This window comes from Ovis canadensis, chromosome 3 (assembly GCF_042477335.2).
Source record: "Ovis canadensis isolate MfBH-ARS-UI-01 breed Bighorn chromosome 3, ARS-UI_OviCan_v2, whole genome shotgun sequence".
NCBI classification, from domain to species: Eukaryota; Metazoa; Chordata; class Mammalia; order Artiodactyla; family Bovidae; genus Ovis; species Ovis canadensis.
In genome coordinates, this window is record NC_091247.1 from 139,670,224 (window position 1) to 139,686,936 (window position 16,713).

General features: G+C 52.4%; 1 protein-coding gene across 1 annotated transcript; it reads left to right on the forward strand.

The window, feature by feature from the left end:
* KRT82 (keratin 82) lies at positions 1–12,084 on the forward strand. The gene is made up of 9 exons (XM_069586386.1): positions 1–405; positions 2,099–2,307; positions 4,817–4,877; positions 5,424–5,519; positions 5,889–6,053; positions 8,548–8,673; positions 10,443–10,663; positions 10,873–10,904; positions 11,855–12,084. Exons 1-9 carry the CDS (start codon positions 1–3, stop codon positions 12,082–12,084), a joined length of 1,545 nt encoding a protein of 514 aa, XP_069442487.1.
* Positions 12,085–16,713: the final 4,629 nt, after the last annotated feature.

A 16,713-nucleotide genomic window follows, 5' to 3' on the forward strand; every position in this document is an offset into this window, starting at 1 on the left:
ATGTCGTGCCGCTCCTTCCAGCAGGGCTTCAGATGTGGCGGCCGGAGCTTCAGCTCCTGCTCAGCTGTCCTCCCCCGGGTGGTCACTCACTATGCAGTGAGCCAGGGGCCATGCCGGACTGGGGGCAGTGGGAGCTTCCGTGCCCTGGGCTGTCTCGGCTCCCGGAGCCTGTGCAACGTGGGTTTCGGGCGGCCCCGGGTGGCCTCCAGGTGTGGCCTGCCTGGCTTTGGGTATCGAGCAGGCACCACTTGTGGGTCTTCTGCCTGCATCGCCCCTGTAACCATCAATGAGAGCCTGCTGGTCCCACTCGAGCTGGAGGTCGATCCAACTGTCCAGAGGGTGAAGAGGGATGAGAAGGAGCAGATCAAGTGCCTCAATAACCGCTTTGCATCCTTCATCAACAAGGTAGGAGGTGGGTGCCGAGGTGCAAGGCCATGGGAGACAGACAGCACCTTGAGGCTGTCGCAGGAGCCACAACGTGGGGCTGCTGGGTGGCTGCTCCATGACCCCTAGTCGCTGAGAGCTGGTTAGATCAGGCTCAGCAGTGGACATTTCTGCTTGTCTGTCTTTTTTTATAATATGTTATCTTTCTCTCTGGGTATTATCTGATAAACTCACCAAGAGGGCCTGAGGTCAGACTATAAGAGGAACTCCTTAGTATCTTAACTATAAGATACTGAATGGGGCAATCAGAGGCAGAGACCTGCCCTTTCTGATGAGGCTTTAATGAAAGAGCTTCCTTCCGATGACATGAACTGGGGTGAGACCCTTGGCACTGTGACCCTGGAATTTGCCATCAGCTTAGGTCTGTGATGAAGAGAAGGTGGGGCAGTCAGAGCTCGGGACCCAAAGTGGCCATGAGCAAGCATCATATCTTTCAGCCCCCAAGTCATGGCTCTGAAAGCCTTGAGAGAAGCATCTTCAGTCCCCAAGTCACGGCTCTGAAAGCCTTGAGAGAAGGGTGATGCGCTGCCTTTGGAAGACGCTGAACTGGCCGGTCACCTCGGCTGCTTCTGGGCCTGCCCCTATATCCCAGGGAAGCGCTTGGGATCAGGATACACACCGAGGGCTAAGCTGGTGTTCTTGGTGATCCCAAGTTTAGGTCAGAGTCCTGCGCTGGCAGTCAGGAGACCTGGACCCTGACTCCCAGCCCCAGGAAAGCGGGCAGAGATGGAAGGAGAATTAAAGGAGGTAATATTCACAAAAGTGTTCCCAAAAGGAACTTGTTTTAGTAAATGGAAAATGTTAAACTTGCAGTTTTATTTTGAAAGCTCATTAAGCTCTGCTTGTAAACTCATTCCAACACTGTGAGCCCTGATCATCAGCTGCATCACATCTCCGTCTGGGAGGCTGGGGGCCTTCTGCTGACCAAGCCTTTGGCCAGAAGGAAGATGATGTGACTTCCTCTATCATTTTCTTGAGAGACAGTGCACAAGGTGCAAAATCCCAAGGTGAGGACTGGAGACAGTGTGTGCCCAGCCAGCAACTAGCTTAGCTGGGTGACCAGGGCCAGCTCACTCAGCGTCTCTTAACCTCAATCTCCAAGCCACGGAAATGAAGGGGAGGCCAGCAGCTCTCCGCGTTACTGTGGCAGGGACATGGTTTGCACTTGGCCATGTAGGATGGGGATGGGCCAGAGTAGCAGTGAGTGCTAGGACCGAACTTTGAGCTTTATTCCCTGAGCACCCCTGGGCTGTAATTAAAGAAACCCCAATTTCCAGTAGCTTCGCCAGCTTCCATTAGCATGAAGATGTACAAAGCTCTCCCCATGCAATCCTAAGTATGAGTTTGAGGCAGCAAAACAAGCTTGAGGGGCTGGGTGGCTCTGCCCAGGTTACAAGGCTGGTGGCAGGCAGGCAGGGCTGGAAGGAGAAACCACCCCAGGCCTCTTGAGGCAGCCCTGTTTCCACTGCAACACAACCCCTGGTGGAAGCTGGGGGTCCCCTAAGCCACCCCAGGCAGGAGAGACAGAGACACAGCAGCGATGCGATGGAGGTCGGAGCAAAGACGGATTCCACTGCCTGCAGCAGCACTTGCTCTCGCCAGCTGTGGTCCCCAGGGTCCCTGCCGCCCCGTGACATCCTATTCTTGGCTGCAGGTCCGGTTCCTGGAACAGAAAAACAAGCTGCTGGAGACCAAGTGGAACTTCATGCAGCAGCAGAGGTGCTGCTCGAGCAACATCGAGCCCCTTTTCGAGGGCTACATCTCCACCCTTCGGAGGCAGCTGGACTTGTTGACTGGGGACCGAGACCAGCTGGAGTCAGAGTTCCGCTGCCTCCAAGACACGCTGGAGGGCTACAAGAAAAAGTGAGTCTGCCCCACTGCTACCCAGCCGGGCACCTAGGGCAAGTGACATAAACAAGCTGGGCACTGGGTTTCCCCATCTATAAAATGGGAAGTTGAAATGTAGACCTTTAGGGGGTTCCACAGTCAGGTGGGATAGCGTAGGCAGAGCATCCTTACTACACATTAGGCACATCGTACAAGCTCTGAGATTTTAGGTGTGTATCCATCCCCCTTCCCACCACACTCGACCTCTCTTCATGTAAAACAAGTTTTCTCCTGCTGTTCCCAGGGCTCCAGGGCTCTGCCTCATACCTGTTGTGCCTCATCTTCCATCAATCCCTTGACAGATTTTGAACACTTCGTAGCCTCCAAACAGATTCCCAAGCCCTCCTTCCTGCCAGCTTGGACTCCTGCAGTTCCTTCTTCCTGATAAGTCCCACCTCAGCATTTCTTTGTAACATCTGGGCTAGTATATTCTACCTCGCATCTTCCTGGTCCAACTTGAAATCATCACCTGCAAGAATTCACAGATTCAGTGATTCTTTCAAGAAGCTGAGGCCCAGATAAATTGCCTCGTGGTCCTGGATGAGCCTCTCGTGTTGGTGGGAGAGGGTTGAGAGAAACACGTCTCCAAAGACAGTGTGAATACACTAGGAACGAGGGTTCAGTAGAGTGGAGCCATGCTGGGGACACACACATACCCACATGTCTAGTCCAAGTCAGATGCTGTGCTGGGCAGTTTGGGTTTGATAAAGTTGGGAAAATCTGGCTCTTTCCCTCTAGATGGCCTGGTAGAGTCAGCAAGATACCCCAGTATGCACACCAACAGCTACAGCATGGTACAAGGCAGGAGGGAAGAGGAAGCCCAAGAGAGTGAGAGAGCAGAAGCAGCCCAGGAAGGCTTCCCAGGGGAGGTGTCAGTTTGCTCAAGGCCTTGAAGGATATGTTTCATTCCAGTTGCTTCTTCTAAAAGAGAAGTTCAGAGTAGACCACAGAAAAGGAGATGAGACAGAAGCAGGTGACAAGGAAGGACCAGAGTGTGCAAGTGAGAGGGGACGACTCAAGCAGACTGTAGGCAAGATGTGGCAAGGCTGAGGGTGTGGCGGGATCAGCCCTCTCGGCAGGAGCGATGCCTTTCTTCATGGATACAAGGTGATCAGGAGACATATTTCGCAGCTCAAGATTAGGACTTTGAATTGTAAAAGTGGGGCTGTTGGAGAAGGATGAGGCCAAGTGGTATTTTAACACCAATAGCAAACACACAGTACCCTGTTCCAGGTACTGACCTGGTATTCAGCAGACATTAACTTGTGTGGTGTTTGTAATTGTGAGACAGGACCAGTGATATTCTCATTGTACAGGTGATGAAACTGAGGCCAAGAAAGGCCAAGCCACTTACCCAAAGTCATATGACAAGTGCAGGACAGAGTGGGATTGAAACCTAGGCAGCAGGCTCAGCATCCAGCGCCTGTGCAGCGGCTGAGTTCTGCAGGAAAACGGAAGCTCAGGCGTCAGGAAGCACAGAGAAGCTTTTAATGGATTGATGTCGCTCATCAAACTGAGTCATTCCAACCAGACTAAACCCTTGACCCTGATTCTGTTGCCTTGGGGTATAGTGAGTGGGCGAAGAGCTCCCTGGAGCCTAGAGGAAATAAGCCGGCTCTCTCTGAGGATCTGGTAAAATGGGTAATTGCTACCTCTGCAAGTGAGCTGCAGGTAGAGGCCAGGCTCAGCGCTCTCCTGGTGAGGAGGAGCACGGGGTCAGCTGGGCTTGCAGTGGCCTCAGCCAACTCTCAGAACAACTCAGAAAAGACAGCTGTGGGACTTCCCTGGTGGCCCAGTGGCTAGGACTCCATGCTCCCAGTGCAGGGGACCTAGGTTCAATCCCTGGTCGGGAAACTAGATTCCACATGCTGCGACCAAAAGATACCGCACGCTGCCACTATGACCTGGCGCAGCCAAATAAATAAATGAATATTTTTTCAAAAAGAAAAGACAGGTGTGCCAGCAACAGGCAGCCAGCTGAAATAAGCTTCCTCAGCAGCAAGATAGAATAACGGTAGCTTTAAGAAGGACTTCCCAGGGACTTTCCTGGCTATCCAGTGGCTAAGACTCCATATTCCAATGCAGGGGACTTGGGTTCGACCCCTGGTCAGGGAAAAACCCCATATGATGTAACTAAGGACCCACATATTGCAATTAACATCCAGCACAGCCAGTAAACAATTTTTTTTTAATTAAAATAAAGAAGGACTTCCCAGAGAATGATTCATTACAGGAAAAGGCTACCAGGCATTGGGGTGGAACATAAACTTACAGAGTGGCAAATAAGAGGCTATGATTAAAAAAAATCTGTGTTGAATGGCTGAAGGGGCCAGAGGTGAGCAGAGACAGGGCCAGACCTGGTGCCTCCATAGGGCACTGAATCTGTGACTTGTCCCCAGAGGCTCCTACTCTCAGGCCCCACGCCCACATCCTTCCAAATCCCACCAGCGTGACTAAAACACTTTCCCCCTGCCCCTTCCACCAGATATGAGGAGGAGCTCTCCCTGCGGCCCAGTGCTGAGAACGAGTTTGTTGCCTTGAAGAAGGTGAGGAATGGTGGCCCATGGAGGGAGAAGGCGCTCTGAGCTGGCCTAGCAGGCCTGGGGACACTCAACCCCTGGACCGGGCCTGCAGCCAGCCCACCTTGCTGACCCTGGTACCAGCCCCACTGACCCCCAGGGAGAGAAAGGCCAGCCTCCAGCCCCAGAAGGGCAGTGACTGGCGCCTCCCGTGCTAAGTGTTGTATTTGCATCTGTCCAACAAGGTGGAGATGTGGCAAATGAATCCCCAGAGATGAAAACCGTCCTGCCGACCCCTCACATGGACAGCTATGTGTTTTGTTGCCCACGGTCCATAGGAGCTCTGAGGAATGGACTCCCATCTCCTTTAATCCCATTCCCTTCAGATCCTTCCCCACTGGGACGCCAGGCCCAGGCATGAGTTCCTTGGTTTTGTCACCCTCTTCACTTCCATGTGGGCCTAAGTAAGGAAACTGGGTCCCACACCTGTCACCTGCTACCAGCTTGCCTGGGAGGTGGCGCAGCTGGCAGAGGGGTGGCCCCAGGTTATGACTGTCACTTTCTTGGCTGCAGGATGTGGACACGGCCTTCCTGATAAATTCTGACCTGGAGATCAATGTGGAAGCTCTGATCCACGAGCTTGACTTCCTGAAAACCCTGTATACCGAGGTACCTGCAGCCATGCTGCCAACGGGCGGTCGGCCGGGGGACAGTTCTGGAGGGATGATGGGCGGGGAAAGCTCCTGCCCTGTGGGTCCATTTGTGGCTTAAAAGTGGGCAAGTGAAGAAGGCATTGTGGAACTGGGTCTCAGGCAGAGAGACTCCCAGAAGTCACAGGGCCCACACCTTGGCTCTTAGGTCTTGGCGCACCTGGAGGGTGGGGACTGGAGCAGATCTGTGATTGAAGGCTGGGACGGCCAGGCAAATCTGCCATGGGAATGTCAGGGCTGGGTCTCCTCTTTTCTCCCCATCTCCCTCGCCAACTTTATCCTCAAAGAGCTCACCCATTCTCACCTGGGCTCCCCACTCCCCTGCCAGGAGACAAACCTTCTCCAGTCTCAGATCTCAGAGACCTCAGTCACTGTGAAGATGGACAATAGCCGGGAGCTGGACACGGATGGCATCATTGCCCAGATCAAGGCCCAGTATGACGAAATTGCCAACCGCAGCAAAGCCGAAGCAGAGGCCTGGTACCAGAGCCGGGTGAGTCTTGGGCAGGGCCTGGGAGACCCAGAACCACTTTCCTCCAGGAATCAGGAGAGAAAATGTGAGCCATGCCACACCAGCCTCTGTTGTTTCCACCAAGCCTCAGGCCAGGTCCCCATGAGTGTGAGAGAGACCCACAGACAGCCCAGACCTGTTCATCAGAGCTCCCCAGCTTTACACACTTGTAGACTCACAGGAAGGGCTTCCCTAAGTAGCATTCAAGGAATACTAATTGGCAGTGATGGCCAAGAGGTCTCAGAGTTTCCAGGTGTGGGAGGAGGCTAATGGCATGGAATGGTTACTAATGGTGGAGCAGAAACTGTGATTAAGGTGGCCCCAGACTTGGGTAATTAGGGGCTTGCTGGGAGGGCAGCTGTGCCCCCAAGGGCAATCTGACCTAACAGATACTATCATCTCAGTCTCACCTACCCCATCTATGAAAGGTACCATTCATTCATTCGTTCACTCACTCATTTATTCATTCGTTTCTTGCACCTTCATCATGTGCCAAGCAGCATTCCAGATGCTGGAGATCCAACAGGAAGCAGAACAAACAATAATCGCTGCCTCTGTGTCACTTTCATTTTCCAGAGGCAGGGGCAGGACAGGCAAACAGGACATATAAACACAGCGGATGTATGTTAGATGGACATGTGCTATGGAAAAAATTAAATCAGGGTGAAGCACAGGGAGTGTGGGGGAATTCGGTTTCTAAATGGGTGGCCAGGGAAGGAGGGCCTTACTGAGGTGTGTGGAACCACGAGGATACTAAGAGTCAGACCATTCCCATCCTCGAGGAAGTCACAGTCCATGGGAGAGAGAGGTGTAAACAGCCAGAAGCATACGAGGTAGCATGACGCGGCCACCAAGGTCGAGCCATAGGCCCAGGGCGCAGCATGATGACGCCGGAAGTGACAAACTGTGTATGGAAAGACAGGAGCACTGGCCTTTGATCTGGGTCTTGGAAGCCAAGTATGATTTCCATAAGCAGAGCATGGGGTAAGGGTGTCTGGCTGAGGGCCAGCAGGAGCAGGCCAAGAAGCATGAAGGGGAGGTGTCCCCAGCGGGAAGCACAGGATGGATATGGGGCTGGAGACACAGCTAGATCACAGCAATCGGCAGAGCTGCCCTGAAGGCTTTACACATTTTTCTGAAGGCCGTGGATACCAATTTTCAGGAAATGTCCCAAGAAGTGCTCTGTCCTTTTTCTGCAGATCCATGGTGATCAAGGTATCAAACCCCAGCCTGGGGTCAGCTCCCCGTAAGTCAGTCTGTGGCTCATCCACAGCCAGGGTTCGCTCCGGCGGGCCCCTCCTCTGATTGCTCTCCTGGGCCACCCATCAGGCCTTAAGGAAAGAAATCTTAATTACCCATCCTTCTAAGTTAGAATCAGAATGATAACTCTATTATTTATCAATTGCACTTGGCTGTGAAGATCAAAAATTTTAAATAATAATGGTTAAAACAAATATGATTTTTTATTTTTTTCTCAAATAACTTGAAGTACAAAAATAGACTGCCATAGATGACCCCAAGTTACCCTCAGAAACACAGGCTCCTTCGAGCTTGCTGTTCCGCCATTCTGTTAAGAACATTAATCCTCATGGTCCCCTCATGCCCTAAGATGGCTCCAATACCACCAGTCTCACATGTCCACTCCAAGCAGAAGGAAGAAGAGGGGCTAAAGGAACATGGCAGGTGAATCATCGCTGACTTTATACAGCTTTCCTAGAAGCCCCACCCTGCAACAGTCTACACTTCATTGAAGAGAGAGCTCAGAAATATTCTTTTGTCTGGGGTTCTGAGGAAAAGAAGTGTGGATAGTGATTAGGCAACTACCGGTTTTTTCACGATAACCAAAGAGAGTGACTTATGCTTATCTTGTTTTGCATAGAAAATGCATTATATGCAGAAAATATAGTTGGCTAATTTTTAAAAATCTATTGATGTAATCTATAATTCACTATTAAGAAATTAGCTTTTATGTGCAGAGGTTTAAAAAAAAGTGCTAAGCCAAGATAGGAAGTAACATTGAATTTTGTTTTCAATTGTTTTGAGGGAAAACATACAAATATATCTATCATGAGGGGGCAGATGTTCTGCGTTCTCTGTTGTTGGTCTGTTAGGTACCCTAGGGTGAGGGCAGAAATCCCCTCCAAGGTCCAGAGCACAGATGGAGCAAAAGGGAGGGATATTCCAGGGCAGAGAGAAAAGGATGAGACACAGAACCCATGAAACAGAGAGGAAGGGTGCTTGGAGCTTAGGGGAGAATTTAATAAGCTTGAAGGTTCAGGGCTGGGAGGTGAGAAGGGAATGGGAAGCAGTCCAGAAAAGGACCAGAATTGGGAAAGGGCTGGAGAAACATAACAAGTATAAGAATCCAGAGTACCCAGTGCAGGAAGTCAGGAGAGCAGAGCCTGGGGACAGTGGGAATGAGGGCTGAGAGGGACCACAGTGTGGGTGCCCAGGTTCTGACCTCCCTGTCCGGCAGTATGAGGAGCTTCAGCTGACGGCTGGGAATCACTGCGACAACCTCCGCGACCGCAAGAACGAGATCCTGGAAATAAACAAGTTGATCCAGCGGCTGCAGCAAGACATTGAGAATGTCAAAGCCCAGGTGAGCCCATCACAGGCTGACCCGCCACCTGGTCCTGGTTGTACAGGGCAGGTTCATCCTCCCTGGGGGACCTGAGGAGGAGGGAATAAACTTGCACTGTTTCCCACGAGAGGGAGTGAGCCCTTTCTTCAGAAGAGCTGATCCACAGCTGGGTAAGCAGGGTCGGGCAATAGTGAGGTCCCCAACAGAGACTAGGCAGCCTACATTCATCAAGATGAAATAGCAAGAACACTTCATGAGGCGGGAGTATAGAAAAGATGTCCTCCACACCCCCTTCCAACCAAAGACTGTAATTCCATGATCCTCAAATTCAAGGTGATGCTGTAGAGTCCATAAAATCAGACCCACCCTCTCCTCCTAGGCTAGTGAAGACCAGGCAGATGCTTAAAATGTATTAACCACAAAGTAATTGCTTGGCATAAGAGGAAACTCTCAGATCTCCCTGAAATGTCATAGACAGGAGAACTGGCCTCCATCCCCTGGGGGAACCAGACGTCACAATTCTAGGCTGAAACCCACAGCAGATGTGAACCTGGCACATATCCATGACCGTAGGAAGAACTCACTCTTCCTTCTGTGTCCCTCCTTCACTCTCACACAGTCACACTCACAACACTTCTGACACCAGATAGTGGGGAAGAGTGTTTCCACACCAACCAGCTCTGCAACACCAGCTGGGTGTTCCACAGTTGATCTCACTTCTGACACTACCTACCTGGAGATAGCATCAGATCCCATAGGTTAGGGGCTGCCCCCTCAAGTCCCACAAGACAGTTCAGATGCCAATCACACATCTAGGCTGTGCTCCTGACCAGCTGGCTGTACATTGGAGGGTCCCATGACCATCCTCCTTGGATTCAATTAATTTGCTGGAGTGGCTCACAAAACTCAGGAAAATAGTTTACTTTTTTGGTTTATTATGGGCTTCCCAGCTGGCACAGTAGTAAAGAATCCATCTGCCAAGGCAGGAGATGCAGGAGATGTGGGTTCAGTCCCTGAGTCTTGAAGATCCCTTGGAGGAGGAAACGGCAACCCACTCCAGTATTCTTGCCTAGAAAATCCCCATGGATAGAGGAGCCTGGCAGGGTACAGTCCATGGGGTCACAAAGAGTCAGATATGCCTGAGCACCGATGCATGCACTGGTTTATTATAAAAGGATATGATAAGGAATACAAATGAATACCCAGCTGGGAAGGATGCATAAAGTAAAGTGTGTGGGAGGGGCACAAGACTCTCATGCCCACTCCAGGTACGCCATTCTCCCCATACCTCCACCTGGTCAACAACCTGAAGGCTCTCTGAAGCCTCTACTATTGAAATTTTATGGAGGCTTCCTCACATCGGCATCATCATTTACCACCTCCATTCCCAGCTGCTCTCCCCTCTTAGGAGAATGGTGGGGTGGGCTGAAAATTCCCAGCTTCTAATCAAGGCTTGGTTTTTCTGGTGACCAGCCCCCACCCAGGAGCCCACCTAGAGTCACCTTATTTAAACAAAAGACACTGTCAATACTCAGGAAATTCTAAGGGGTTTTGGGACTCTGTGTCAGACACAGGGTCAAAGACCAAAGGTTAGGACAAAGGATGCTCTGGTGTGCTCATCACTTAAGAAACTACAAGGTTTGGAGGAGTTCTGTGCCAGGAACTGGGGGAAGAGACCAATATATGCTATTTTCAGTGATCTCACAATGACCATGCTCTCTGTTCTTCTGAGAGTCAGCCCAGGGTCCCAGGGCCCCTGTAATACTTTTCTGTGCCCTCTCCCCCAGCGCTGCAAGCTGGAGGCTGCAGTGACCCAGGCAGAGCAGCAGGGCGAGGCAGCCCTCAATGATGCCAAGTGCAAGCTGGCAGGGCTGGAAGAGGCCCTGCAGAAGACCAAGCAGGACATGGCCTGCCTGCTCAAGGAGTACCAGGAGGTGATGAACTCCAAGCTGGGCCTGGACATCGAGATCGCCACCTACCGGCGCCTGCTGGAGGGCGAGGAGCAGAGGTGGGTCAGGGATGTCTGTTCTCCTGCCCTCTGCTTGCTGCTACAGCCGCTGCCCGCCTCTCAGCCCATCCACAGGAAATCTGGGACAGCATGCAGTCTGCATCCCCTCCTCACTGGCAGGTCCACGGTGTGGGCAGGGGCAGGGGGTGCTGTGTTCTTCTCATTCTCTGATGCAGCTCTCTTGCGTGTCCTTTCCCTCTCACCTCCAGGCTATGTGAAGGTGTTGGACCCGTGAATATCTGTGAGTACTGAGGACTCTGCAGCGGCTCTGGGATCTTGGGAACTGATCCACCCAAACATAGACCACACTGCCCCTGCCCAAACCTTAGCCTGCCTCCCTCGCCCTAAAGGAAAGAGCTCCTGGTGTATGGAGAGTTTCTCCCTCAGGGCTGCCCAGGTCTACGGGAGTCAGAAGCAGAAGCAGACACCCAGCGTGGTCTGCCAGGCACCATCTAGACAAGAGGATGCTTTCCTGGAGAAACGAGACTTGAAGCAGACAAATAGGGAGCTTCCCAGGTGGTGATGGGGATAAAGAACCTCCCTGCCAGGGCAGGAAACACCTGAGACAAAGTTTCGATCCCTGGGTCAGGAAGATCCCCTGGGGGAGGGCATGGCAACCTACTCTAGTATTCTTGCCTGGAGAATTCCATGAGCAGAGGAGCCTGATGGACTACAGTCCACAGAGGCACAAAGAGTCAGACACGACTGAAGCAACTTAGCATGCATGCACGCGTGCAGACAAATAGAAAGAGAGGGGAAAGCAGAAGACAGGGCTCTGGGGCAAGAGAAGGACACGCGGGGAACTGCTAAGCATTTTATGAGACTGGAATGGGAGACTTGGGCTTCCCCGGTGGCTCAGTGCTAAAGTATCTGCCTGCCAATGCAGGAGACACAAGTGACTCCTCACACAAGGCTTGATCGCTGGGTCAGGAAGATCCCCTGGAGGAGGAAATGGCAACCCACTCCAGTACTCTTGCCTGGAAAACCCCACGGACAGAGGAGCCTAGCAGGCTATAGTCATGGGGTCACAGAAGAGTTGGACACGACTGAGCAACTAAAGAACAATAGGAGACTTGGAAGTTGGTAACTGGGATGGGGGTGTCCTTAGACACGACGACAGCAGGTGCGGGGCCAGCGGGGGCACGGGGCTTGGCCTGGCAGGGCCCTGAATACCCCTTCCTGTTCCCACAGCTGTGAGCAGCTCCAAAGGTGCCATCCTGTACGAGCCATGTGTGGTCAGCACACCTGTGTACTGTCCAGGGAGCACCACTGTCCTCAAGAGTGGTGGGGGCTGCGGCATCGGGGGCACTGGTGAAATCTACATCCCCTGTGAGCCCCAGGGGCTCCTCGTCTGTGGGAGCAGGCGGAGCTCCGCTGTGAAGCTAGGGGCTGGGGGCAGCGCCTCCTGCCACAAGTGTTAGTACAGCCCCCGAGGCTAGTGGCCCAGGGGACAGGGCCCAAGCTCCAGGCTGGGATGTTGTCCCCCACAACCAGGGCTCAAGACAAGGCTGTTCCAAGATCCCACCTTTCTCTACTGATCAAAGATTCCCCTTGGGTTTTCACTGGGAGCTGCCCCTCAGGTATCTTCGAGAGTCTCTTTTCACTTAGCTGTGTGCAGACCCTGAGCGAGGCCCTCGGGTGAGGGTAGGGTACAAAGGAAGAAAACACATCTCCCGTCTCCCTGGACTGCTGACAGTCAGGCTGTAGTGTGACCAAGAAAATGGCAATGGCCCCCTAACGCTTCTCTTCCCCAGGAGGTCAAAGGGGCACATCACAGTTCTGCTTTGTGGGTCATCCCATGGAACTTGCCACACAAATTCTGCCTCCCCTCACCCCCAGACGTGTTCCTCCTCTCTTACCTTGGACTCTCATGAACCTGAGAAAAGTCAACTCCTTCTAGCTGCCACCTAATACATGCACTGTTGCAACTATCAAAAGGAGACACCCCAAAATCCCATCCCAAATTCCCAAGCCAAATGCCAGGATTTCAGGATCACGCGGAATCTGCCAACGCTGTTCTCGGCACACAGAATCAGGAGATGGTATTTGGGCAATAGACTTACCTGCTCAGCTGTGTTGAACTGGCACTATAAAAATACATCTCTTTCCTGAGCTGATATTGGCAGCTGATGGCAAAAAAATGCCTAAAACAAAAGGGACAATCAAGAGCTGACATTATTCCTTCAATGGAATCAGTCATGCCCGCGCCTTTTGTACATAGCCATCCCCTGCCAGCTCCCTCTCCCTTGAGTTCCTCTTGCTTTGGGTCTGATGTGAGCATGTTTTCCTGGCTACAGTGATAAGGAGCTGCCTCAGCAGGCTTGGAGGCTCTGCCTCAGGGCTGTGAGGGAGGAGAAAGTGCTGAACTGACCTCACCTCCCCAGAGCACTCCCCTCCCAATAGTGCTGCCTCCTGCCCACCCAGGGATCCACGTTTCTTCCATGAGCCTCTGGGCCTGTCTATTCCCAATAAACTGTTCCCAGGCTACAGGAATCAGCACTGTTTGCCCCTGCTCTGAGGACAGTGAGGTTGAAGGGACACTGATGAACAGCTTTGGGGGCCTGGGGGCCAGTTGGGAGCATTGGGAGTGGAAACAGAGGTTATTAAACAAACGGGGAAACTACATGTGAATGATTGGCAAGTGGCCTGTGGAGTAAGTGTGGAGCCATACAAATTACCCTTAAAGCCTGTGCATCATACCACAAGAGTTTACAAGTCACTTGCCGTGTTAAAAACCACGGTCTTATTCCCCACAGGCCTCCTCACCACGTGGTCCCCTGCATACGCCCTAGAGAAAGCCCGTGGGGCCCCTTATGCCATGTCTGTACTCACCTCCAGGCCTGGACTCTGCCTCCACAGCCTGGACTATGTGTACCACGTCTACCTTCGAAGCAGGACAGAGTCAGGCCTGGGGCTGACAGGGAAGCTGGGTAGCAGCCTGGCCAGGGAGGGGCATCCTCGAGGAGCCTCTCCCTCTCCACAGCCCCAAGACCTGGAGCTGAGACTTGGTGGCAGCAAGTCCACCCTCAGAGGGGCCCTGATACGCTCCATGTTGCTTCACTGACCCCTGTAACAATCCGCCCACCATAGATGCCCCCCTGTGCTCCCGTGTCCTGAGCACTCCCTTACCGCACAGCCCTGCCTCACGGGGCAGCTCTTCTGTGCCAAGCCCTGCATTAGAAGCTGGTGATAGAGAGGTGACTATAACACCCTCGGAACCCTGGAGGGACTCGGCCCCAGAGAGGAGTCATAAGTACTGACAGCCAGAGAGGATGGAAGTGACAAGAAAAAGCAACTGATGATTATACCGGGCAGGGGGCTCAGAGAGAGGTTCACGGAGAAAGTGCAAGGACAGGGTTTGAAGAGGCGAGGGTTACTGATTTATGGGCGTCTTATTCCAAAGGACCTGTCCACTCAGTTTTCATTCACTCCATGTACTTATCAAGCACCTGCTGTGGGTCCTGCCACCCAGCGGCTGGTGTCACAGTGATGAACTAGGCAGCCCCATTAGGGACGATAGGCGTGGCACCTACCTGTAGGGACAGAGGACAGGGCACCTAGAGCCCACAGTAGGGACTGTAAACTCTGGAAAACAGTCAGCAATTCCTCAAGAGGTGAAACATTAGAGTGACCATGTGACCCAGTGACTCCACGCCTAGGTTGATACCCAAGAAAAACGAAAACACATACAGGACAAACGTCTGGACACCAAGGGAGGGGAGGGGAGGCAGGATGAACTGGGAGACTGGGACTGACATCCACACACTACTAATACTATGTATAAAACAGATAGCTCATGAGAACCTGCTGCATGCAAGGAACTCTAGTCAACGCTCTGTGGTCACCTAAATGAGAACAAAATTTAAAAAAAGAGGAGATATATGTACACATTAGCTGATTTCTTTGTTGTACAGTAGGATCTAACACAACACTGCAAAGCAACTATACGCCAATAAAAATTTAAAAATAAATGTACACATGAAAACTCATCCATGAATGTTCACAGCAGCACTAGTCACAATCCCCATCAGGTGAAAGCAACCTGAATGCCCATCAATGGACTAATGGGTGATCAAGATTTTGATCTATCCATACAATGGAATATTATTTGGCCATAAAAATGGAGTGAAGTACTAATGTGTGCTACAACATGGATGAACCTCAAAAACATAAGGTAAATAAAGAAATCAGACACAGAAACCAGATAGTCTGATTCCGTTCATACGAAATTCCAGATTAGGAAAACCTATAGAGACAGAAGGCAGGTTAGTGGTTGCCTAGGCCTGGAGGAAGGAGAGGATGGGGTAAGGGTGATGAAAATATTCTAAAGGTTTCTCTGGAGGTGATGAAAATATTCTAAAATGGACTATGGTGTTGGTTGCACTTATCTGGGAATATACCGAAACCATTGACTTGTACATTTTAAATGAGTGAATTATATGATCCATGAATTGTATCTTTAAAAAAACTGTCTTTCAAAAATGGGGCCCTGGCTCCAATCCAGACCTCGGGGGCTTACAGCCTACCTGAGGGTACAGACTTAGACATGAAATTATAGATGTCAGGCTTGTTGTGAAAGAGGACAGAACTGAGGCTCCCACCCTGGCCACGGGCCTCGGGTAGGTCCCCTGAGGAGGGGCAGGTAAGCTGGACCCCAAAAGCCAGCAAGACTGAGAGGAGGCAAGGAAGCCCGTGGTGGCAGGGTCAGGGGGGTGAGGTTCAAGGCTGAGGGATCAGCAACCCTGAGTCAGGGCACACGCAGAGTCAGACAGGTGAGAGCTGGTGACTTCAGGGACGCACATCCACACCCAGGGAAAGAGAAGAGATGGGACAACAAGGGCCTTACAGCTTCCATTCCCACTTGAAGCCCTGCCACCCTGGACCTGCCCTAGAGCCAGGAAGCTGCTTGCTGATTAAAAACCCAAAGCTCTGAAAACTACAGAGACACTCCAGTGTGGAGTTAGCAAAAAGAGAGATGACAATAGGCCACCTCTGTCCCACAGATGACTATCCACAGCCCAGGAAACACCCCAGTGGAGTAAAGGAGGAGAGAGGAAGATCCCTCCACCTTCACAGAGAGGTGGGCTCCGGCCCGGTGGCCATCCCTGCGGGAATTCCCATCCCAGGGTGGCCCTGTCCTGGACATGAGCTAGAGGCCAGGCGCCAGCATGCCCCTTCAGAGGACCCCCCAGGAGAGCCCCCTTAGTGCTGTGCAGTTGCGCCCTCCCTCTCCGCTTCCCCCCAGAGAGGAGGTGATGCCAGGCAGGCGGGATGAAAGTGCCTCCTGGTGGTGCTCCAGAATTTCACTCCATCAGCTGGGCCAACACCTCCCAAGCTTCTCCCGGGACCCGCCCTGCCCCAGGTGCAGGGATACAGGGAGGATCAGGCCCCCGCCCTGCCCTCCAGAGGAAGGGAGAGATGTCCGCTGAAGCCAGAGCCTCCCTGCATTCCACTCCGTCTCCGGAGTTCAAATCGCAGCCCTTCCCAGAGCGCCCCCACAAGGACAGGTGGGGAACAGCCCAAAGAGGCCTGGGTGGAGGACCTGAAACGAGGTTCCTTGGTTTTGTTTCTGTCTCCCCAGAATGTCTCCCATTTTCTTGTTCCTCTTACCCCCGGGAGACCCTTCCTTGCCCCACTGCCCTCTCCCTCAGTTGCGCTCTGCCCCACACTCTGAGTCCCCTGGGATCCCTTCCTCATCCTGGTCCCATCAGGGGTTCCAGGGAGACTCACTACTGCCACTGTCCTCCTGGGGCTTGGGCTGGGGGAAATGGCCACAGAAATGGAGCTGTAAGTGGAGGAGGGGACCTAGGATCTAGGTGTCTGATAGACGGAAGAGGGTTGCACCCAGCTGGCTAGCATCCCCACACCTAGCTCGATGCCAGGCTCACATCAGCACCCAGTGAAGGTTTTCTGACGTGAACTGACTTGCATGCGTGCGAAGAGCTTCATTTCACCCTGAAACTGTGTGGGCAAGTGAGGAATTTGGGCTAAACCTGAAAAAAAAAAGAAAAGCCATCCTGCTTGAAGGGGTGGGGATAGGCTCAAGTAAG